Below are 26152 nucleotides of genomic sequence, written 5' to 3'. Positions count from 1 at the left end.
TGGCATCACCGACTCGATGGACGTGAGTTTGAGTGAACTCTGGGAATTGGTGATGGACAGGGAGGCCTGGCGTGCTGCAATTCATGGGGTCGCAAAGAGTCGAACAGGACTGAGTGACTGAACTGAACTGAGAGGAAATGCCTCACTTCAGTGTAACACTATGTTTTAAATTTTATAGTATTTATGAAGAGAGGTCAATATTTGATTTTTCTTGGAAAAATATTCATAGAAAGAAAATCATTTTTTGGATATATACATTATGAGCATGCAAGAAAATCATTTCATAAAAGCTAGTGATGAACCCTGTAAACACCATGCTAAATGGAACAAGCCAGTCACTAAAGGACAAATACTGTATGAGTCCACTTATATGAGGTCCCTAGATTGGTCAGATTCATAGAGACAGAAAGTAAAATGGGGATTGCTGGGGCCTGTGGGGAAGAGAAAATGGGGAGTTAGTCTTTAATGGATACAGGGTTTCATTTTGGAAGCTGATAAGACTTATGGAAGTAATGGTAGTTGGTTGCATAACATTGTGAATGTGCTTAATGACTTGCGCAGCTAGAGTTGATTAGAATGGTAAGTTTTATGCTATGTGTATTTTATCACAGTTTTTAAAAAGCTAGTCGTGACTCATTTTTATTGAGTGCTTCCTATGTGCCAGACATAGATTTACATTCAGTGTCTCACATAATCGTCACAACAGTCCTATGAGGCAAAAACTGTTATTCCCATTTTATAGGCAAGGAAATTGATTATTAAAGGCATTAAGTTTACTAAGTTGTAGTGGCAGAATCTGATGCCAGGTCTACAAGAGTTCCAGGTAAGGCAGTTCAAAACAGTGAATAAAGACTATAAGGTAAGGAAGGGAGTTGGAGAATTTAGAGGATGATACAAAATGTATTTTATTATAAAGGTACTGAATAATACTGTTGGTCAAAGGACAAACTAGTATCTCTTCAAGGGATAGTTGAGCATAGGGAAAAGGGACACAGTAAAATTTAATTTGTCAATGTCTTTATGTTTTCAAAGTCTTCATCTTTTATTACAAAATGAAAGATAAAACATATTGTAATGAACAAGTTACTTTCACATTTATTTATTTCTGTTACAATATATGTACCCTGATTTTCCTAGCAATCATTTTAAACATTGGGCTCCTAGAGGATTGTTATTTGGGGTTTTTCTGAGAAATGCAAATAGTGGGAAAAATTGGAATAAACAGATTCCTCTTTATGACTACCATAGGTTAACATAGTTTTTATAAAGCTGGTCTACTTCAAGTCCATTGATTAATAGGATAAATTTTACTTTTGCCTTTTTAATGGCTTATTCTTTATCTGCTGGCAATCTGTACATTTATACTATAATATCTCTGCTAGTTTTCAAGATGTGTATTGAGTTATGAATTACCATTCTTTGTCAAAATGTAGGTAGGATTTGTTACTTCTACGTAAATTATTGAAAAGTCTGCTAGCTTTTTTCCTCCTTGTATCTTGGGAATGAATATTTTACATCCGCTTTGAAATCACTTGTATTTCCCTTTGAGACACTGTAATGTGAACGTTTGACTGTAAGAAGGGCACTTATTAGCTTCACTGTTGGTTTACTGCTTAATACATATTTCCGTCACAATAAAAGGATTTTGGGGTGTTGTTTGTTTGTTTTTAAATAGGAAATTTGTTCTAGAGACTCTGAAGTTGTCCTGTGTGGAGGAACTGAAAGCATGAGCCAGGCTCCCTACTGTGTCAGAAATATTCGTTTTGGAACTAAGCTTGGATCAGAGCTCAAGGTTGGAATCATTAAAATTTTTAAGAATTATTTCTATGCTATTATACTGTAATTTTAATAACACCATTTTGGGGCAGAGAAAAAAACTTAAACCAGTTCTGTTAATAGGGATTTGGCAAGATATGAATTATTTGAAATCTGTAAACTATTTCATAGTTGTTGATTTTGACATTTTAACTCACATAAAATTTGACTTTATCTCAGCACACGTCTGCTAGTGTAATTAACACTTGGGGAGATGAAGCAAGGGAAGTAATGGATTAAACAGATGGGTAAAGATCAAATTAATCTCTCTACTGAACAACTGGTAAGCCAGATAATTAAATCTTTGCCGTAATTAATGGAAATTTTATTTCTGGAGCAATCTCCATCAAATAGATTTCTTCTTTACCACAGAAAACATTCTCTTGAAATAGGTTATAGTGTCCAAGTCAGTCAGATAAACAACAGTCCTTTACAAACCACCTGAGTAGTACTGTTAAGAGTGATAGTGTGCTGTCCTTTGTGCATCAAAGGGCCAATGACATTGTATGTTCTTAGGCTTTCCCAGTCATAATCATTGATTTATCCTGTCCACCCTGTTTCTCACCTGGCCTTTTTGAAAGTTGAACTGAATAACACTTAAATAATATGAGATAATATGTAAGATTCCTAATACATTTGAGAAAACCTTTGGAAAGACAGGTCAGCAACTCAAAGGGTGACAAGGCAGTCTAGAAGAAACAGGTGGGGCCCATTTATCAGAGACTAACTAATTGGATAACAAAACCCAGCCTATCCCGGGCTTTTTTAGTCTCATAATAACTGGTAGAACCTGCTATTGCTGCCACTGGAGGTGTGGGATGGAAAAAAGAGCACAGCTATAGTCTCTGAGGGTGTTCATAACTGCCTTACAGAGGTGGGCTACAGGGAAACGTTGCATGAGAACTGAAGTTTCTTACGAAGTGGAACCTTGAGGGTTTAAGCTTTGATTGTAGGATGACTTTCTACATTCTTACCTTGCACATTTAGCACTGTTGGTCGTCCTTAGAGCCCTGTGTTTAGAGCAGAGAACGTGTGCATTTTATGATGGTGTTTTTATTTTTTATTTTTTAATTAATTTATTTTAATTGGAGGCTAATTACTTTACAGTATTGTAGTGGTTTTTGCCAGACATTGATATGAATCAGCCACAGGCATACATGTGTTCCCCATCCAGAATCCCCCTCCCACCTCCCTCCCCATCCCATCCCCCAGGGTCATCCCAGGGCACCAGCCCTGAACACCCTGTCTCATGCATCAAACCTGGACCGGTGATCTGCTTCACATATGATCATATACATGTTTCAATACTATTCTCTCAAATCATCCCACCCTCACCTTCTCCCACAGAGTCCAAAAGACTGTTCTTTACATCTGTGTTTCTTTTGCTGTCTCACATATAGGGTCATCGTTACCATCTTTCTAAATTCCACTTATTTGCATTAGTATACTGTATTGGTGTTTTTCTTTCTGACTTACTTCACTCTGTATAATAGGCTCCAGTTTCATCCACCTCATTAGAACTGATTCAAATGCGTTCTTTTTAATGGCTGAGTAATACTCCATTGTGTGTATGTACCACAGCTTTCTTATCCATTCATCTGCTGATGGACGTCTAGGTTGCTTCCATGTCCTGGCTATTATAAACAGTGCTGCGATGAACATTGGGGTACACGTGTCTCTTTCCATTCTGGTTTCCTCAGTGTGTATGCCCAGTAGTGGGATTTCTGGGTCATATGGCAGTTCTGTTTCCAGTTTTTTAAGGAATTTCCACACTGTTCTCCATAGTGGCTGTACTAGTTTGGGAGGCATTCCCACCAACAGTGTAAGAGGGCTCCTTTTTCTCCATACCCTTTCCAGCATTAATTGTTCGTAGACTTTTTGATAGCAGCCATTCTAACTGGATTGAGATGATACCTCATTGTGGTTTTGATTTACATTTCTCTGATAATGAGTGATGTTGAGTATCTTTTCATGTGTTTGTTAGCCATCTATATGTCTTCTTTGGAGAAATGTCTGTTTAGTTCTTTGGCCCATTTTTTGACTGGGTCGTTTATTTTTCTGGCATTGAGCTGTAGGAGCTGCTTGTATATTTTTGAGATTAATTTTTTGTCAGTTGCTTCGTTTGCTATTATTTTCTCCCATTCTGAAGGCTGTCTTTTCACCTTGCTTAAACTTTCCTTCGTTGTGCAAAAGCTTTTAAGTTTAATTAGGTTCCATTTGTTTATTTTATTTCCATTACTCTGGGAGGTAGATCATAGAGAATCCTGCTGTGATGTATGTCAAAGAGTGTTTTGCCTATGTTTTCCTCTAGGAGTTTTTTTAGAAAATGTCTCAAAACCAAATATAAATCATAGTAATAGTAAATGCTCATCAGAAAACCTCATTTTACTTTTACCTTTTTTGTTGGAACTGTTGATTATTTAAAGAAATGTTAGCATATTACTTTCAAATTTTACAAATGACTTTATTAATGTCTTTTAACAGCTGGAAGACACTCTGTGGACAGGATTAACAGATACGCATGTCCAAATGCCGATGGCAATTACTGCAGAGAATCTTGCTGTAAAACATCAAATAAGCAGAGAAGATTGTGACAGATACGCCCTGCAATCACAGCAGAGGTGGAAAACTGGTCAGTGAAAGTCGTTATTACAGATATCTTTAGAAAGAAAGCTAGGAAAGGTTTTTATCCTTTTAGATTATAAAGGCCATATAATAATATTGTTTAAAATGATGTCTTTTGAAACTCACATTTTTTTTTATTATTTCTTTGTTTTTAATGGTTAAATATTGAATATTCTGTTAATGATTGCAAATTAACTGGAAGTTTCTCTTTTGAAGTATGTGAATGCTACTTAAAAAGTAGTGTGGATGATTGGTCTTATCTAAACACTTGAATTTTGCCCCAAATGGTAGAAGACTCTGAGGGCTATGATACAGTCTCTTGGAAGTGCTAGTTCCCTGGGGCAGAGGATGTGGTCCCCCAAGAGGCATCTTATACTCACAAGAAGGGGATGGTATGTTTGGGAAAGACTCATTGGGGATCCTTTTATGACTTCCCTCTCCCATTCCTAATTGAGAATCATTGCATCTGCCTCAGAGACCCAGAACTAGCCCAAGGCCGCAGCTGTGGTGCCCTTGTGTAACACTGCACACTGCTGGGGAGCCAGTCCAAAACGGGCAAAACGACAGCTGCTCTTTTATCAGTGTGGTGAGTCGGAAAATGTGTTAGTCCCCTGAAAAGAGTTTTGAAAACTAAACTATTATAAATGAGCAGACACTTTATTTAGGGGGTATTAAATAAGTGAAATAGTGAGGATAAAGTTCATTTTAGTATTTCAGATGGATAAGTGGAATGGAACTGATCCAAGTCTTCCTGTTTTTAGTTACACATTTAAGTGAAAGGGTATTGGTCTAAAGGTCAAGAGTTAGTTTGTTTCTAGTTTTGCCGCTGGCAGATTTTCTGACTTCAATCATTTATTTACCAAGCATTTATTCACTGTGCTAATAATAGAGGTAAAAATATTTGCCTTCCCTTTTTCTCTAACAGAATTGTTGTGAAAAACAAATGAAGTGTTAGCCTGTTATGAAGTGGCATCAACTTTAAGGTGGTATTATTTCTTACTTGGGCTCCCCAGGTAACTCAGTGGTAAAGAGTCACCTGCCAGTGCAGGAGACCTGAGTTCAATCCCTGGGTTGGGAAGGTCCCCTGGAGGAGGAAATGGCAACCCACTCCAGTATTCTTACCTGGAAAAGCCAAGGATAGAGGAGCCTAGAGGGCTGCAGTTCATGGGGTTGCAAAGAATCAGACACTACTGAGTGACTGAGCATGCATGCATTCCTGACTTACTCTGTTTCTGAAGCTTTAGATTAACTATCGTCCACTCCAGTCAATGGGGTTGGAAGTAGATAAGCTGTTTTACTTAGAACTGTGTTAGTAATAGCACATATAATTTCTTCACATTGCCTGTCATTAAATTTCAGTGATAAATGACTTGGTGACATAGATAACTTGGTAACCTTTTTCCTTATTGTGCTAAAAACAGTTAACATGAGATCTATCCTCTTAGTAAAACTTTAAGTGTACATTCTTGTAGACTATCAGTATTAGTACAACTTGGTAACTTTTTAAACTATTTCGTATCTCACCCAGAGAAGTTAAAAAAGGGCATTAAATCCATTTGATGTCACTACATCTGTAGGTAGCAGACAAACACTAATAATCTAGCAGTACCTTATAAAAAATGTTGTAGTAAAACAAATGTCAAAATTGTAATATTACAGAATGTATCTGCATAGGTGACAGTATATTAAATCCTCCAATAGACAAGGTAAGTTATGTAAGTAATAAAAGCTTATATTAAAGTAGACTGAGAGGAAAGGACAGAACAGAAATTAAATTGAAGGATATATTTGATTTCATTTTTCTAGTTTATGTTCTTTTTTTCTCCCCATTCTTATGAACAGTCTTTCTACTATTTTAGCTAATGATGCTGGCTACTTTGATAATGAGATGGCACCAGTTGAGGTGAAGACAAGGAAAGGAAAACAGACAATGCAAGTAGATGAACATCCTCGGCCCCAAACAACCATGGAGCAGTTAAATAAACTTCCTCCAGTGTTCAAGAAAGAAGGAACCGTTACTGCAGGGAATGCGTCGGTAGGTAGCACCTGGGCCTACCTTGAACTCTTCTTACTGTGTTCACTGCAGACTGATCAGGCAATATCTTTTAGATGCTTTTCATGCTGATCTTTAGTTACTTAGCCTAAGCTAGTAGTGTTCATATTCTGTTAATTTGGGTTTTCATACTCCAAAATAAATTAGGGGACCCTTATATAATACTCTGCCAATTTCTTAGTCTTTTCAGACTGTTAGAAGGAAATCTACCTTTTTCTTTTTTTAACTTTTTATAAGAGGAACTCAAAAGCCTCTTGATGAAAGTGAAAGTGGAGAGTGAAAACGTTAGCTTAAAGCTCAACATTCAGAAAACGAAGATCATGGCATCCGGTCCCACCACTTCATGGGAAATAGATGGGGAAACAGTGGAAACAGTGTCAGACTTTATTTTTGGGGGCTCCAAAATCACTACAGATGGTGACTGCAGCTATGAAATTAAAAGATGCTTACTCCTTGGAAGGAAAGTTAAGACCAACCTAGATAGCATATTCAAAAGCAGAGACATTACTTTGCCCACAAAGGTTCGTCTAGTCAAGGCTATGGTTTTTCCTGTGGTCATGTATGGATGTGAAAGTTGGACTGTGAAGAAGGCTGAGCGCCGAAGAATTGATGCTTTTGAACTGTGGTGTTGGAGAAGACTCTTGAGAGTCCCTTGGACTGCAAGGAGATCCAACCAGTCCATTCTGAAGGAGATCAGCCCTGGGATTTCTTTGGAAGGAATGATACTAAAGCTGAAACTCCAGTACTTTGGCCACCTCATGCGAAGAGTTGACTCATTGGAAAAGACTGATGCTGGGAGGGATTGGGGGCAGGAGGAGAAGGGGATGACAGAGGATGAGATGGCTGGATGGCATCACTGACTCGATGGACGTGAGTCTCAGTGAACTCTGGGAGTTGGTGATGGACAGGGAGGCCTGGCGTGCTGCGATTCACTGGGTCACAAAGAGTCAGGCACAAGTGAGCGACTGATCTGATCTGATCTGTAGCCAACTAGCAAACAATGTTGAGATAGTTTCAGGTGAACAGCAAAGGGACTCAGCCGTACAGATACATGTATCCATTCTCCCCCAAACTCCCCTCCCATCCAGGCTGCCACATGACATGGAGCCGAGTTCCATGTGCTGTACAGTGAAATCTACCTGGTTTATTATTTTACTTTTTCTTCCTCATGTGTGCACCTCATCAGATTTCTTCTTAAATCTACCCACATCAGGATATAAGCTTTTCCTTTACATTCTTTCCTGTTCCGCTTAGTGAGCTCGTGTTCTGTGCCTGAGACAATCTCTTTAATACAGCAGTTTATCACTAGTGCTACTTGTGTTCCAGATTATGGGGCTGCTTCCTATATGTTGCCATAATGCTAACAGCACTCCATTAGCTCAAAGCTTGATGAACTATATTCTTCTATCCTCTAGTTAATCATGTGTTTGTTTCCAAGGGGGTTTCCGATGGTGCTGGAGCTGTTATCATAGCTAGTGAAGATGCTGTTAAAAAACATAACTTCACACCACTGGCAAGAATTGTGGGCTATTTTGTGTCTGGATGTGATCCCACTATCATGGGTATTGGTAAGTTTATAGTGATACAAATTGGTTCGGTTATGTTTCTGGAGATAAATCTCCTTTGGCATTCAGATTCCTGAAACAGTAGCCACATTCAAGGTCACTTTTGGGGAAGAGGAAATTGGTCATCAGTCATTTAAACAACCCATCTTTATGAAAAGCTATGCTTGACACAACGGGAAGACCAAGACCATGTAGACTCCTTGTGGGCAATAATCGTGTCATGTTGTCCATTTAAAATATATAAAATTAACACACAGTAAACAACAGAGAAGCATTACAAGGTAATGACAAGACAGACAAAAATGGGAGATGGGAGAGATCATGGGACGAAGTAGAGAAGATACGACCCCGCTGGGTGTTTTACATGTGATTTTACATGTAGCTCATTTAATCTTCCCACAACCCTAGTGAGATTTCTTTGTGAATAGAAAAACTGAGGCTTGGGGGGATGGTCTTTTAAAGTTCAAAAGCAGTAAGTGATGAAATGGGGGTGTGAATCCAAGTCTTGTCCCAGTGCTCTTTTCCCTCTGTTGCCTCAGGAAGTCAAAGAAATAATGCACCTGGCCTATCTATGACTTCATAGGAAAATGAAGAATTCTAAACAGTGCATCTCAATTGGCAGAATACTAGCAGGAGAAAATTTGGAGCTCCCTACGAATATGTATAGTCTTGGCTCCAAAAATATGAATTAGAAGGAAAACAAAAAACTTTTTGCTGGATACACTCCTAGGAACTGTAGATAATACTGAATTTTAATAGTTCCTGCATCATTCTCTGGGGAGACAGGGAGCCAATTATGTGCCTCACAAAAATAAAATTGGCTTTGATCTATCCCACCTATACCTTCATACCCCAAGAAAAAGCCTGCCCTAGGTTATAGATTCAGATTTTTGGTGAGCCAAAAGATTTTCCTATATACTTAGGCCTTTTTTGACTAACTAAATGGGTTTTTGAAGTAGGTCCTAAGATTTAAAGGGAGATCACCTATTTTCAGCCTGCCTTCTCAGAAATCCTTCAGTATAAGCCTCTAGGTGCTACTCAGATAAAAATCACTTATGTTGATTTGGGACTAAATTAATACCAGCCATGTTTGTTGCTGTGTCCTTGAGAGATTCATCTCTGTACAGAATTCCTCAGAAAGAAAGCTGGCATGTCCATACCTTGTCATTTTTCACTGTGTTGTAAATTATGTCAACCAGAACTGCAAGCTTTGGAACCATCTGTTAAAAGTCATTTGTTTTTTCTTTATTATGGTCTTAAAAACTTACTAACTTTTAGCTACCTACTGTCAACAAAGTACAACTTTTGTCTTAGAAATGAAAGATAGCTTTTAAAATTAAACATCTGTGTATTGGTATGGCATTTATCATTTTGGTATTTATGGCAGTAGTTCCCAACCTCAAATGATGATCAAAATCTAACCATAACCCCAGTCCACCTCAAAATTTTGTTTGATCTAGTAAGTCCAGGTAGAATCGTGGAATATGGGTTTTTTTCAGTGTATAGCTGGTTTTGATGATCAACCATATTTATTTGATATAGATAAGTAGTTATTTTACAGTTTTCAGTTTAACCTCTCTTAAGAGTTTCTGATACATTGACATGGTCAGTGAACAAGAAAGTTTAGGTTTTTTTCCTTCTATTCTTGGGCCTGAATATTTGCCCTGTAGTATACAATAAATGCCATTGTGGAAGAATTCTAATTTTCCTCAGGGTTGGGACAGAGCTCTGTCCCACACCATATGATGTCCTCCGCCTCACCTAAATAGCTCATCTCTCAGGTGTAATATGGGGCCAAACAAGGTAACTGCATGAAATGCACAGCTGAATAAATAAGGGAGAGTAGATTATTGAGTATGTGGTGGAGATTGATTCATCAATCCAAATTCTAAGAACAGTTGTTCTCCAGTTATGCAGTTATTCAACATATAGCAATGCTTAGCCCTGCCCAGTAGGTACAGATCCATAAAAAGGTGGAAAGCCAGGAATTGAAGGGCGCAATTAATGGTTCCAAGGAAGGACACAGTTATGGAGAAGCAGTGCTCCCTGGACCTCCCCATGAGAGGCAGTGATAGGGGATGGGTACATGGAACTTTGAGCCTCTTCAACTGGGACAGCTATAGCTTTACCTGTTATTGGGCTTCATTTGTAGAAAGATATCCTTAAAAGTAACGGGTTAAAAACCAGCTCAAAGCACTTTGGATGAGAAGCTTATAGCTACCAAAGGTACCCAAGGGTTACACAGCTATTAGTGGTAGGAGCCATTACTAGAAATAAGGTGTCCTTTTCCCAGCAAAACTACTATACCTTCCTAAGGCCCAGTAAATAGCAAAGTGGTAGGGAAACAGTCCTTTAAAAATTAGCTTGTAGCCTAGCATATTGTTAAAATTGACTATAACAATTCTAAGTTAATACTAACACATTTAGTCATGATTATGAAGGCAGGGAGGTATGAACAGTGGTTTTACATCCTCAGCTTTTAGTTGTGTGTAGCTTTCACACCTGTGGGTACTGCATCCCCTGACCGTGCTGGATAATCGATGCTCTGCTACTGACTATCTATCCATTTTCATGTCTTAAAGATACAAAGAGAATCTGGAATTAGATTCTATATTAAATCAGTAGCCCATATAGAACTGATGCTTTAAATTGGAAAGCATTTTTTGGTAGCCCTACCCATCAACAGATAATTGTCCAAGAAGCTTTTTAACTAGGTGACCAAATTAATTATTATATTTAGATTGTGTTATGCTTTTCTTGTGAAGACTGATTTCCCATTTTACCTTACATATGTTTGTGAAGCTTGTTATAAAATGTTTGACTACTTGAATTCAACAAAACACCACATATTTTTCTTTTTAGATGTTTATGGAAGTTTTATTCTCTAAGGGAGGATAGAGAAGTAGATAATCATCCCTAGCCAGATTTTTTATATTTTGGAAAGAAATATCAATTTACTTAAAATTATGAGCAATATTAAAAATAGGGTCCAATACTTTGGCCACCTGATGTGAAGAACTGACTCAATGGAAAAGACCCTGATGCTGGGAAAGATTGAGGGCAGAAGGAGAAGGGAGCAGCAGAAGATGAGATAGTTAGATAGCATCACCGACTCAGTAGACCTGAATTTGAGCAAACTCCAGGAAATAAAGAAGGACGAAGAAGCCTGGTGTGCTGCAGTCCATGGGGTTGCAAAGAGTCAGATGCGACTTAACGACTGAACAACAAAATTGAACTGTCATTAGTGATCATCAGAAATCTGGGACTTAGAGTTTATTTCCAAAGTTTTTAAAGGTGGATTTGCATTTCTTCAGTGAGAGTTATGTTTTATTTTGAATCTCTGCCTCCTGTTGGGGTTACAAACATCTCCTTGCTTTAGCTATCTTTTCCCTGAAGTGCCTGGTAGCTTTTTATCTTGGTGTGCCCATGTGGAGATACCAGTGCTATTTCTTGCCTTTTGTCCAAAACGGGCCTGAAAATTCAGAGCATAGCCACAGTCACTTCTCTACTGGGAATGTATGATTTGTATTCCAGGAGAGTACTCAGTTTGCCTTGGCATTTGGTATTAAGAACTATCTATACATGGGAATTCCCTGGCAGTCCAGTAGTTAGGACTTGGTGCTTTCGCTGCGGTGGCCTGGTTTTGATCCCTCTTTAGGGAATTAAGATCCCTGTGCCAGTTGCACTGAGCGGCCAAAACTTTTTTTAAAAACTAAAGTTAAAAAAAATAAGATACATTTTAACAAACCGTCTATACAAAACCTCACTCCTTGGGCTGTTTGAACTCTTAAGGTCATTTATGGTAGAATTTTTCATGTTAAGTCTCTCGTCTACAATTTGCATGAACAGCTTTTCATCCTTGTCCCATTTTCTGTTTCTTACTGTCATGTCATTTAATATTGTGGGCTATCAGGGTAGCAAGATTTTTAGTTACTGTCACATTATTTCCTCCTTACTTACCTGTTTAGTAAAAAAGGAGAAATTTGATATTTACAAGATGAAATTGGTTTTTGTTCTAATACAGGTCCTGTCCCTGCTATCAGTGGAGCACTGAAGAAAACAGGGCTGAGTCTTAAGGATATGGATTTGGTAGAAGTAAGTGTTCTACATTTTTCACAACATGGAATAAGCCGTCAACTTCTATAGCACAGATGGCTTTAGTTCGATTTTTATAGGTCTTTATGTTTTAGTACCTTTAAAGTTTCCAAATGATGTGAATCTAAACAAGTATTACTTTCATTGTGTGCCTGTGTTGACAGATAATCAGGCCCTACCTTATTAAAATGCTGTATTTATATCTGAATAATTCAAAGGGCCTTTTTTCCTCTACTAAAGTATAATTCTTGGGTACTTTTTATGACCTTGTAAGATTCTGCTATTAATAATACATTTTAGACTATTAATGTGCCTATTGAACTGAATTGAATGTTTGTTAAGGTGGGTGAGAAATAAATAACTTTATTTTATGGATTAAAGTAGAAAAATACAGGTAAAAAAAATTGACCTAATAGAAAAACAATAATCTAACCCCAAATCTAAGTTTCTTACACTTCTGCCAAGTTAACAGAACCCAACCCCAACCCCAAAACTTAGGTTTGGCTTTTACACCACTGTTGTGGGTTGATTTGGAATGCATCTGTCATAATTTTTGGCACTGGAAACTTAGATTTATTGGGAGAGTGATTTCTTTATGTTAGAACAAAAGCATCTTAAATGTTTAGTACAATTAAAAGAAAGGATTAAGAATATGCTTAAAGATGGGTTATATACATTCGGCATTTGGGAAGTATTTGAACATTTTAGGTAATTAAGCTGCTTAATTACTATATTTATATTAGCAAATAAGTACCACTGAATTTCTGACTTCAGATTTCACACTTAAACCTTGAAAATATTCATCTCTGTAGAGATGTTCATCAGCATTTATAGATGTGTAAACACTCAAGGATATGCCTTTCCATACCCTGATGTGATTGTCTTTGAGACTTTTGATGATCATGAGATAGTTTTTCCTGGGTTCAAAAGCCTAGTTTCACAGCATACTCTAGGTCTCTCAGTACCTCGTGACTATATAAAATGGAAAAATAAATGTTGGATCTAAGGAAAGTAAAGCACCATCTCGGGAGAGCACAAAATATAGTAGGAGAGAACACAAGGGTAGATTTTTATCCCAGCCCTGGAAAAGCTGCCTTTTTAAAAATCAGTATCCTTCTCTATAAAATTCTCTGCTGAGATCATGTGAAAATATAATTCTGTAAACATGAAATAAGGTAATGCTCTTGGCCAGCCTTGTTAAGTGCAATGCAACAATATGAAACTTTCTAGTTCTGGCCGTGTTTCAACATGGTAACTATTCCTCTCAGGTGTCTGGCTCTGCAGGTTTATTCTTTATTGTCTATCAGTTTCTTCTTGGAAGTATGGCTAGTAATATGGGTTAGTAGTAATAATAAGAGCAAGTATTTATTGAATATTTGCTTGTACAGATAATACACTAAACACTTAATACCCATGATTTCATTTAACATTAACAGTAACTCTTAAGATGATACAACAGTCACATTTTACCAGTGAAGAAAGTTGAGTGTCAAGAGAATTTAAAGAACATGCATACAGCCAAGATTTGAACTATCCATCTGGCTCTAGAACCTATGGGTTTTCTATAGTACCCCATTGCTTCCAGTCCAGGATCCATGTGTAGTATCACTGAGGATTCCTTTAAGGCAGAGGTCCCCAACCTCCAGGATCTAGTGTTGAGTGATCTGTGGTGGAGCTGATGATAATACTAGAAGTAAAGTGCACAATAAATGGCAATGCACTTGAATTATCCCAAAACCATCCCCACCCCCACCTCCAGTCCATGAAACTGGTCCCTGGTGCCAAAAAGGTTGGGGACTGCCACTCTAAGGGATGCGTTAACACTTAAAGTATCGCTTAGTAAATACACCCATTTATGAAGAATGATTGAAGATAAAATAACCTTGCAAGGTAATTTAAGTAGGGAAAAAAAACAGGAAAGTTAGCAATCATTAGGACTGGACAGTTCTCGGTTAAAAATAAGTTTGTGAATAAGGATTTTTATTAAGTGTTTTGATTGTTTTAAAGGTGAATGAAGCTTTTGCTCCTCAGTACTTGGCAGTTGAAAAGAGTTTGAATCTTGACCCAAGTAAGACCAATGTGAATGGAGGGGCCATTGCTTTGGGTCACCCATTAGCAGGATCTGGGTCAAGAATTACTGCACACCTGGTTCATGAATTAAGGTACGTGCTAGAAATTGTTGGTTTTCAGATTTGCTGTCTTTTGTGTAAATGCATGAATTTAGGTTTCCCCAGAACAATCCAGCATTTGCCCATTCTTCCTCATAGCCCCTTGCCCTGCTTTTCTCCGTGATTTGCGCACCCCTTCTTCACATTTCATTTCACAGTTGATTTGTTGGTGTCCACTCTTGTGACACTGGCTCTTCCCCGCATGGGCCGAGTAGCCACTTGGCACGAGTTCACTGGGGGCCCAGTGTTCGTGCGGCCCACCCCGGTGCACAGCAGGGAGCCCATAATGAGGCCCTGCTCTCAGGGCACTTGCATTCTAGTGCTAGTTACAGGAGTAAGACACAATTATTTCAGAAAACAAAGTGCTGATCAAGATGCTGTCCTTTAAGAAACCTAAGCAAACTGACAATTGGGGTCTAAGTTTTTCCTTCACTGTTTCCAGGGCTCCAGCCTTCTGTGCATTTGATACTTTGCAGTTTTAACAGAAGAGTTTCTCCTTCTGTACCGTGTCTTTTGGGCCATTTTGTTCTGTTAGTAGGAAAATTGGAAACAAAACCAAATATGCCAGGCTTGAAAATCACTCTGGCTCCCTGTGACATTAGGGTAAATAGGACTCCTGTTTCACTCAATAATTGGGTTGAAATGAGTGACTGATTGCACAAAAAATAATTCCTGGATGGTTTCTCAAGGTCACTCTATCAGGACTGAAGAATTACAGTGGATGGTACTTTAAAGGAGTCTTAATTTTTATGAAAGGGACATGAAATATTTCTAAACTATCTGACCTTTCAAACAGACAAACTTCAGTAATTATACTTATTCTAAGGTCCATAAAAATCTAAAACAAATAAATCAAGGAGGCTGAATATTAATATTTACTCCCCCTTCTTCAACTACCAGCCCATTCTAGTTACCTCCTGTTTTATGTTTTTTCTACCTCCATCTTCTGTGTTACTACACTTTTAAAAGTAAGAATACTCAGCTTTCCAAATCCTTTCTCCTCTTTTCCCCAATATTGAGGACTGGAGAAAACATTGAGCTGATGAGCTGAACAAGAATGAATATTGCAAATGTGACCATTATAAATTCTATTTAATTGATTATCTAATTCTGTACATTCTTTATTCAACTAGTTTTCAGCCACTGCTTTCTTTCTCAGGCGTCGGGGTGGAAAATATGCTGTAGGATCAGCCTGCATTGGAGGTGGCCAAGGAATTGCGGTCATCATCGAGAACACAGCCTGAGAAGAGCAGGCAGCCTGCCCTGGTCCATGCTCACATGACTTGACTAGGCCACAGTGAACCAGGTGACCTTCAGAGCAGATGCAAAGCCAGCCATGCTCTGCACTGAGAGTGACTGGGTTTGGGCAAGGCATGGTAAAGCAGAGACCCATTTATCATAAACAAGAGCCCATGCCAGAATAAATTCTCTCAAATTTGTACCAAATATGCAGCATTTCTGAACTGAAATCCAACTAATGTAGGCTTTAAAGGGAATTGTATTCTTGCCAAATAACCATCACTTACACCTTAAATAATATGATTGCAGGGAAATTGAATAAATAGTGCCTTAACTTCAGCTAATCCTTTCCTGTTATTTCTTTTATTTTTCTAAAGTTTTAATTGAGGTAAAATACATATAACATAAAATGTACCGTCTTAATCGTTTTTGAGCACACACTTCAGTGGCATTAAATACATTCACATTGTTGTGTGGCCATCACTACTATCCATCGATCTCCAGAGCTCTTTTCATCTTGTAGAACTGAAACTCTACACCCGTTAAACAACAGCTCCCTGTTCTGTCCTCTCTGCAGCCCTTGGCAACCACCATTCTGCTTTTTGTCCTATGAATTTGACTCCAGTAGGTACCTCGTATAAGTGGTGCTTAGTTGCTCAGTCATGTCCAACTCTTGGCGACCCCATGGACTGTAGCCCACCAGGCTCCTCTGTCCATGGGGATTCTCCAGGCAAGAATACTGGAGTAGGTTGCCATGCCCTCCCCCAGGGATCTTCCCAACCCAGGGATTGAGCCCAGGTCTCCCACACTATATGGCAGATAGTTTACTCTCTGAGCCGCCAGGGAAGCACCATATAAGTGGAATCATACAAAATTTGTCCTTTTGTGCCTGGCTTATTGCACTTAGCATAATGTTCTCAAGAATCATGCATGTTATAGCACCTATCAGAATTTTCTTCTTTTTCAAGGCTGAATAATATTCCATTATATATTCTATTATACTAGATTTTGTTTTTTCTCTCATCCATTGATGGCAGGTGGGTTGCTGCCACTGCTTGAAAGTGAAAGTGAAAATTGCTCAGTTGTGTCCAACTCTTTGAGACCCCATGTACTATACAGTCCATAGAATTCTCCAGGCCAGAATACTGGAGTGGGTAGCCTTCCCTTCTCCAGGGGATCTCCCCAACCCAGGGATCAAACCCAAGTCTGGGATCGAACACTGTGGGCAGATTCTTTACCAGCTGAGCCACAAGGGAAGCCACCTCTTGGCTGTTGTGAATAAAGCTGCTCTAAACATAGTGAGCGTCCCTGGTGGCTCAGCTGGTAAAGTCCACCTGTAATGCAGGAGACCCTGGTTTGATTCCTGGGTCAGGAATATCCCCTGGAGAAGGGCATGACAACCCACTCCAGTATTCTGGGGCTTCCCTGGCAGATCAGATGGTACAGAATATGCCTACAGTGCAGAAGATCTGAGTTTGATCGCTCGGTCAGGAAGATCCCCTGGAGGAGAGCATGGCAACCCTCTCCAGTATTCTTAGCTGGAGAATCCCCGTGGACAGAGGAGCCTGGCACGCTGCAGTCCATGGGGTTGCAAAGAGTTGGACACGACTGAGCGACTAACACACACACACACTGTGCAGGTGTGGTCTTGCTGGGTTCTTGAGTCACTTGACAATTCTGGTTGTAAGGTTTCAGGGAATTGCTATCCTGTTTTCCATAGCAGCTGTACCATTTTATGTTTCCACCACTAAAGCACAAGGCTTTAAATTTTTCCACATCCTCACCAATAATTGCTGTTTTCTGTTTGTTTATTATAATAGCCATCTTAATGAATGTGAGCTGATATCTCACAGTGGTTTGAGTTGCTTCTCCCTGATTATTAGTGATATTGAGCATCTTTTCCTGTGCTTGTTGGCCATTCAGCTATCCTTTTTAGAGTAATACCTATTTTAAGTCCTTTTCTCATTTTTTAAGTTGAATTATTTTTTATTGTTGTTGAGCTGGCTTATATTTTTAAAAATTATTTTGGAAGTCAGTTCAATTTGTATGTTAAGTGATATTCATAATTCATTATGAGATAAATGCCCAAAGGAGCAAAATTACCGAATTTAGTCTTGATGTTAATAAATGATATCATATTAGCTTGATTTTTCCCTTGGATAAAGACAGTGCTGATTATGTATTATAACTTTTCAAATACATTTGAGTGGGAGCATAGCTTCCTTAAAGAAAATTTGGGTTCATTTTAAGGACCAGATCTGTAAATGACAATATGTGGGGTTGAGAAAGGCTGCAAGTCAAGGCTCAGAAGAAGGCATACTATGCCTCTTCTCGTGCACCTCACCAACACTTCCCAGCAGTCAGAAGGAAATGTTGTCATTAATGTCTATTACACTAGCTAACTAAAATGAGGAAACAGAGTCAGTAGAACGTAGCTACTATAAACCAATGACTTAATGCTAAAATTTAAAGCCATTAACTGAAGAGACCAAACTTTTGCCTGGATTTCATCCCCCCTTCTTCAGCTTTCCTAGTTTACCTAAATTATGTGCTGTCCTCCACATACCTCCCCAGGGGACATGTGGCAGTGTCTGGAAACGTGTTGGTTGTCATGATTGGGGAGGGGGTGCTACCGGCATCTAGAGGGTGGAGGCCAGGGCTGCTGCTAACTAAACATCTTGCAACACAGATGAAGTCTCTGCAGCAAAATTATCAAGCCCAAAGTTTCGAGAGAGCTGCTGTTGAAAAATCCTGCTTTAACCCTCAATCCACCTGTAAAGTGCAAAGGTTTATTGCTTTCTCCCATGAAGGTCTTGTGTAGTTTTATGAGGTTTTTTTTTTTTTCTACTTGGACATTGCTAAAGAACAGTTTTGGGGTATTATGTATCTAGTCAGCTTACCAGACCTTTGTATTATTAGTTCTACTCATATAGATAACATCTCATTATTTTTTATCACCTTTTTGCATTGGGGAAACCACTAGACCATTCAGGTATGACCTAAATCAAATCCCTTATGATTATACAGTGGAAGTGAGAAATAGATTTAAGGGACGAGATCTGATAGGCAGCATGCCTGATGAACTATGGACGAGGTTCGTGACATTGTACAGGAGACAGGGATCAAGACCATCCCCAAGAAAAAGAAATGCAAAAAGGCAAAATGGCTGTCTGAGGAGGACTTACAAATAGCTGTGAAGAGAAGAGAACCAAAAAACAAAGGAGAAAAGGAAAGATATACCCATTTGAATGCAGATTTCCAAAGAATAGCAAGGAGAGATGAGAAACCTTCCTCAGTGATCAGTGCAAAGAAATAAAGGAAAACAATAGAATGGGAAAGACTAGAGATCTCTTCAAGAAAATTAGAGACACCAAGGGAACATTTCATGCAAAGATGGGCTCAATAAAGGACAGAAATGGTATGGACCTAACAGAAGCAGAAGATATTAAGAAGAGATGGCAAGAATACACAGAAGAACTGTACAAAAAAGATCTTCACGACCCAGATAATCACAATGGTGTGATCACTCACTTAGAGCCAGACATCCTGGACTGTGTAGTCAAGTTGTCCCTAGGAAGCATCACTGTGAACAAAATTAGTGGAGGTGATGGAATTCCAGTTGAGCTATTTCAAATCCTGAAAGATGATGCTGTGAAAGTGCTGCACTCAATATGCCAGCAAATTTGGAAAACTCAGCAGTGGCCACAGAACTGGAAAAGATCCGTTTTCATTCCAATCCCAAAGAAAGGCAATACCAAAGAATGTTCAAACTACTGCACAATTGCACTCATCTCACATGGTAGTAAAGTAATGCTCAAAATTCTCCAAGCCAGTCTTCAGCAATACATGAACTGTGAACTTCCAAATGTTCAAGCTGGTTTTAGAAAAGGCAGAGGAATTAGAGATCAAATTGCTAATATCCACTGGATCATGGAAAAAGCAAGAGAGTTCCAGAAAAACATCTGTTTCTGCTTTATTGACTATGCCAAAGCCTTTGACTGTGCAGATCACAATAAACTGTGGAAAATTCTGAAAGAGATGGGAATACCTGACCTGCCACTTGAGAAACCTGTATGCAGGTCAGGAAGCAACAGTTAGAACTGGACATAGAACAACAGACTGGTTCCAAATAGGAAAAGGAGTACGTCAAGGCTGTATATTGTCACCCTGCTTATTTAACTTATATGCAGAGTACATCATGAGAAACACTGGGCTGGAGGAAGCACAAGCTGGAATCAAGATTGCCAGGAGAAATAGCAATAACCTCAGATATGCAGAAGACACCACCCTTATGGCAGAAAGTGAAGAAGAACTAAAGAGCCTCTTGATGAAAGTGAAAGTGGAGAGTGAAAAAGTTGGCTTAAAGCTCAACATTCAGAAAATGAAGATCATGGCATCCGGTCCCACCACTTCATGGCAAATAGTTGGGGAAACGGTGGAAACGGTGGCTGACTTTATTTTTCTGGGCTCCAAAATCACTGCAGATGGTGACTGCAGCCATGAAATTAAAAGACACTTACTCCTTGGAAGGAAAGTTATGACCAACCTAGACAGCATACTGAAAAGCAGAGACATTAGTTTGCCAACAAAGGTCCATCTAGTCAAGGCTATGGTTTTTCCAGTAGTCATGTATGGATGTGAGAATTGGACCATAAAGAAAGCTGAGCGCTGAAGAATTGATGCTTTTGAACTGTGGTGTTGGAGAAGACTCTTGAGAATCCCTTGGACAGCAAGGAGATCAAATCAGTCCATCCTAAAGGAGATCAGTCCTGAGTGTTCATTGGAAGGACTGATGCTGAAACTTCAATACTTTGGCCACCTGATGCAACGAACCGACTCATTGGAAAAGACCCTGATGCTGGGAAAGATTGAAGGCAGGAGGAGAAGGGAACGACAGAGGATGAGACAGTTGGATGGCATCACCAACTCAATGGACATGAGTTTGAGTAAACTCCGGGAGTTGGTGATGGACAGGGAGACCTGGCGTGCTGCAGTCTATGGGGTCACAAAGAGCTGGACACGACTGAGCTACTGAACTGAACTGGGAGCTCTTTTTTCCCTTTGAGAGGGGAAAAAAGTCAAATTTGGAAATGTTCATATTAGTTCACCATTCAGTGTGATCCTTACACTAGGTGGCAGATAGGTGCACTTCATCAAATTGAGGAAGTTCTCTTCTATTCCTAATGTGGTTAAGAAATTCATGAATAGTTCACTGATTCTTCAAACCGTGCTAACCTGGCATTACCACTTCACTGATCTTGTGAATGTCACCAACCACCTTCACGTTGCTTAATCCAGTGAAACTTTTCTGTCTTCATCTTTGACTCTGCAAGATAGTATGCAGGTGACTATCCCATTGTTCTGTTTTTGCAGCTGTTCTGCTGCTAAACCTCTGCTGTCTGTGGTGACCCCAGGCCAGGTCATGAGACTCATCCCACCAACACTGGTCTCCTCTTGCTCCAGACTCCTGCACCTAACTGCCCTTCGGACACTTCTCTCACTAAACCAACTCCTTCAAGTCCTTCCATCCTCAGTTCCAGTAAGTCAAGTCAGGAATCTGGGAATTTCCTAGATTCTGCCCTCTCCCTCATCCCTCATATCTAGTCCAACAGCAAGTTTTATTAGTTCTTTCAGAATGTATCTCAAATCCATTCACTTCGTCTTTCACCTCCTCCTTCACCGCTTTGCTCCGGGCTACCAGAATCTCTTGCCTGTTTTACAAGAGCCTGCCTCCATTCTGGCTCCTCTTCAGTCATTTTCTAAGAAGTCACCAGGGCATCTTTTAAAAACACTAGTTCACCTTCCTCTAAAGCCGTGGCAGATTTCTCACATACTTGGAATACAGTCCAGACCCCTTACCTACAAGGGCCTGCTCATGGGGGCCCCCAACCCCTGCGGTGATCTGGCCTCCCCTTCCCTCTTGGCTAAGCTCAGCCTGTTCCTCTGGCTCCCTGTGCTTCGCGCGTGGTTCCTTCTTTGGGCTCCTCGCAGGCGAGGCTTGCTCATCCTTCAGGACTGTGGCAGATTCCCTGTCTGTCTGCAGTGCTGTTTCCTTTGCCTTCCCAGAACACGACTCTCCCCACTTGTCCGTCAGGTCTCAGATGTGCTCTCCTAAGACAGGTATTCTCTGTTCTCCCGAGCTCCTCTCCTCAGACCTTTGTGGAATTCTTCTGCGCTTGTATTCACTTATTAGACTGTTTATTGTCTGTCTCCCTTGTTAAATTGTGAATTCCAAGCAGGCAAGGACTTCATGTGCCCATCTCAGTGCCTGGCACCGAATAGATGCACAGTAATGTGGAGGGGATGGATGGATGAATAGAGGGACAGCAGATGGGAGTGACTGAAAGCATGGGAGAATTTCTCGGAGTCACACAGACGTAGAACAAGTAGCAAGGAGCTGCTCTCACGTAGTTTACCTCTTCCGTCTCCACAGATGGTCATGGAAGTGGCTGTGTACCTCGTCGTGCACACCTCTGCACCTGTGTGTTTTCAAGCAAGAAGGGGTGAAAAGCTGGGGGCTATGCTAATGGTGCTTGTTGCCTGGCACTAAGGATCAGAGCAACTGTGGGCAGTTTACTTTGAACCTAATGAACTACATGTGGTAGAGTTGGGAGAGAAAGCCAAATGCGTGAAGCTCTCCCTAGGATGACCATAGAATTTATCATCCAAACCAGGTCATTTTTGAGATGTGAATGGAGACACTTAATAATTACCCTGGGGCAACAAGTATAAACTGGGACTATGCTAGGGAAACTGGGTAGCACCCTACCTTTAATTAACCAAAGTACATTGCAGTGACTTCGCTGAAAACTCTAGAGAGCTGAGCAAATATTGTTGAGTGTGATTGTTGGATTTAAAGTTAATTAAGTAGTTGGTCAGGGTGAACTTGTTGAGTGCTCCAGAGATAAGCAAACACTTGAAGGAGATGACAGGTCCCCAAGAAGAGTAGGGGAAACAGCCAGCACTTGGCCCTGAGACAGGAGTGTGTCTGCTGTACAAGGAGGCCAGGGTGGTGGGAGCAGGGTGAGCAAGAGGAGAACAAGGCTGGGGAGCAGAGAAGCGCCTGGGTGCATGCCATGTAGGGCTCTACACGCCACTGCAGGGACTCTGGCTTTTAGCCTGGGTAAATAGGAGCCACTGCAATGGTAACCCACTCCAGTACTCTTGCCTGGAAAATCCCATGGACGGAAGGGACACGACTGAGCGACTTCACTTTATTTTTTCACTTTCATGCATTGGAGAAGGAAATGGCAACCCACTCCATTGTTCTTGCCTGGAGAATCCCAGGGACAGGGGAGCCTGGTGGGTTGCCGTCTATGGGGTCGCACAGAGTTGGACACAACTGAAGCGACTTAGCAGCAGCAGCAGCAGGCTTCTGAGTAGAGAAGAGATAATCATCTATTTGAAGGACTTCTCAGACGTTTCTATTAAAGTGAACCTAGAGGGATGAAGATGGAATAGGATGCTATTGCAGTAATCCAGGCATCTCGGATCTAAAGTTATCAATAGAGTGGTGAGAAGTTGTCAGATTCTGGTCATGTTCTGAAGATAGAGCCTTATTTCCTCCAGGATTGGCTGCTGGTCGGTAGAGAAAGGAGTCAAGGATGACTCCCTGGGCCTTTTCATCTCAGCCTCTGAGATGGGAAGGCTGCAGGTGGAGCAGATATGGGGGGAGGTTCAGGAGTCCAGACATCCAAGCGGAGATGCTGAGCAGGCACTTGGCTGAAGCAGTCTGGCTTTGGTATGGAGCTTGATCTGAAAGTCATTGGTATATAAGTGGGATATGATCAAGAACTTGTGGCCTCGCCATTGACAAAATAAAAAGATAACTTACAGAATGGGAGGAAATATTTCCAAATAATATGACCGATAAGGGGTTAATATTCCAAAATACATAAACAACTCATACAACTCAACATCAAAAAAAAAATTAAAAATGAGCAGAAGATGGGAATAAACGTTTTCTTCAAAGAAGACACACAGATGGCCAGCAAAGATGGTCAACGCTGTTAATCTTCAGAGGAATGCAAGTTAAAACCACAATGAGGTATCACCTCATACATGTCAGAGTGATTATCAAAAAGAACACAAATAACAAACGGTCAATTTGTAAAAAAGAGAGATCCCTCCAACACTTTTGGTAGGAACGTAAATTGGTGCAGCCACTATGGAGAACAGTTCTCAAAAACCTAAAGGTAGAACTACCATATGACCCAGCAATTCCACACCTAAGTACCAAAAAACCCGAAAACACTTAATTTGAAAAGATATATATACCCCAGTGTTCATAACAGCATTATTTACAATTGCCAAGAAAGTGTTTGTTGCTCAGTCGTGTCCAACTCTTTGCTACCATGGACTGTAGCCTGCCAGGCTCCTCTGTCCATGGGATTTCCCAGGCAAGAATATTGCCATTTGCTTCTCCAGGAAGATATAGAAGCAACCTAAATGTTCATCAAGAGATGAATGGATAAAGGAGAAGTGGTGTGTGTATATATATACAATGGAATACTACTCAGACATAAAAAGGATTGAAATTTTGCCACTTGCAAAACATGGGTGGACTTGAAGGGTATTAGTTTAGACTAAATAAATCAGAGAGAGATACTGTATAGTATCGCTTATATGTGGAATCTAAAAAATACAACAAACTAGTGCATATAACAAAAATGAAACAGACTGAGATGCAGAGCACAAACCAGTGATGGCCAGAGAGAAGAGGGGCAGGGGACTAATAGGGGAAAACCGCTATGTATGAAGTAAGGAAGCTACAAGGATACGTTGTGCAGCACAGGGAACGTTGCAAGTCGCTTATAATAACTATAAATGGAATATAACCTTTAAAAATTGTGAATCACTGTTGTACGCTCAAAACAGGAATATTATACACAAGTGTGTGTGTGTTAGTCACTCAGTCATGTCCGACACTTTGTGATCCCACGGACTAGCCCACCAGGCCCTGCTGTTCATGGAATTCTCCAGGCAAGAATACTGGAGTGGGTTGCTGTTTACTTCTATACCTCAATTTTAAAAAGTTGAAAAAAAAAAAAAAGGATTAATGGCCTCCATTCTTAAGTGACTCATAGAAGAACAATTTTTCCTTGTGTTAACACTATTAGGTTTCCATTTTTGTGACTTAAAATTCGATCCCTGAGTTGGGAAGATCCCCTGGAGAAGGAAATGGCAACCCACTCCAGTATTGCTGCCTGGAGAATTCCATGGACAGATGCTACAGTCCGTGGGGTTGCAAAGAGTCAGACACGACGGAGTGACTAACACTTAAACTTAACACAATTAGGTTTTCATTTTTATGACTTGGTATTCAAATGAGAATAAGACTTTATAAAGCCAAATATATCTGTGTCGCCCTTTTAGCGTGATCTCATTCTTTTATAAGTTTTATCATTTTTCATAATAAATGCCAGCTTTTCTACCATCATGGGGAAAAAAATTGTAAACTCCTTACAAAGTGAAAGAGGGGAGTGAAAAAGTTGGCTTAAAACTCAGCATTCAGAAAACTAAGATCATGGCATCCAGTCCTATCACTTCATGGCAAATAGATGGGGAAACAATGGAAACAGTGAGAGAATTTATTTTGGGGGGCTCCAAAATCACTGCAGATGGTGACTGCAGCCATGAAATTAAAAGATGCTTGCTCCTTGGAAGAAAAGCTATGACCAACCTAGACAGCATATTAAAAAGCAGACACAGTACCAACAAAGGTTCGTCTGGTCAAAGCTATGGTTTTTCCAGTAGTCATGTATGTATGTGAGAGTTGGACTACAGAGAAAGCTGAGGGCTGAAGAATTGATGCTTTTGAAGTGTGGTGTTGGAGAAGACTCTTGAGAGTCCCTTGGACTGCAAGGAGATCCAACCAGTCCATCCTAAAGGAGATCAGTCCTGGGTGTTCATTGGAAGGACTGATGCTGAAGCTGAAACTCCAATACTTTGGCCACCTGACTGAACCGACTCTTTGGAAAAGACCCTGATGCTGGGAAAGATTGAAGGCAGGAGGAGAAAGGGACAACAAAGGATGAGATGATTGGATGGCATCACTGATTCAATGGACATGACTTTCAGCAAGCTCCAGGAGTTGGTGATGGACAGGGAAGCCTGGCGTGCTGCAGTCCATGGGGTCGCAAAGAGTCAGACATGACTGAGTGAGTGAAGTGAACTACTAAGTTGAATAATTTAAATGAAGTATGGGAGCATACATTTTTAAAGGTACTCTAACCTAAAGAGAATTCCTTTGTAATTGAGAAATAATTGAAAACATTTTTATGAAGTGAACAATGACTCTCCTTTTCCTTCCTCTCCATCTCATTTTTGATTCTTCTAGTGAGCCCACATTTTCAGAAACTGGGTTGGTTTGCAGTGTGGGCTCAGTTGCACCAGCGGTGAGCCCAGAACACTCCTCCCCCTAGGTGGCGCCACAGGCCTGTGCCGCCTGGGTTTCTTTCTCAGCTGCAGATCAAAGATGCTCTCAGCAAAGTTCTCCCAACTCTTGGTTCTTCTTGCTTCCTAGGAATTGAAGGAAGAGAAGGAACCAGCAGTAAAGAAAGCTAGGGTGGGAAGTGGGGCCAAAAACTCTG

General features: G+C 40.1%; 1 protein-coding gene across 2 annotated transcripts in view; it reads left to right on the top strand.

The window, feature by feature from the left end:
- The window catches only part of ACAA2 (acetyl-CoA acyltransferase 2), a 34988-nt gene extending 19089 nt beyond the window's left edge, over positions 1-15899 (top strand). For both annotated transcript variants that reach the window (XM_070779034.1, XM_070779033.1), the window contains 7 exons: positions 1676-1792; positions 4300-4447; positions 6300-6475; positions 7932-8061; positions 12083-12153; positions 14161-14315; positions 15481-15899. In XM_070779034.1, coding sequence (XP_070635135.1) covers positions 1676-1792; positions 4300-4447; positions 6300-6475; positions 7932-8061; positions 12083-12153; positions 14161-14315; positions 15481-15565 — 882 coding nt within the window. In that variant the 3' untranslated portion in view covers positions 15566-15899. The remainder of the gene's footprint in view (positions 1-1675; positions 1793-4299; positions 4448-6299; positions 6476-7931; positions 8062-12082; positions 12154-14160; positions 14316-15480) is intronic.
- Positions 15900-26152: the final 10253 nt, after the last annotated feature.

The sequence above is a fragment of the Bos indicus genome, chromosome 24 (genome assembly GCF_029378745.1).
Source record: "Bos indicus isolate NIAB-ARS_2022 breed Sahiwal x Tharparkar chromosome 24, NIAB-ARS_B.indTharparkar_mat_pri_1.0, whole genome shotgun sequence".
NCBI lineage: Eukaryota > Metazoa > Chordata > Mammalia > Artiodactyla > Bovidae > Bos > Bos indicus.
Note: the sequence above shows the minus strand (reverse complement) of the source record. Positions and strands in the feature narration are given on the sequence as shown.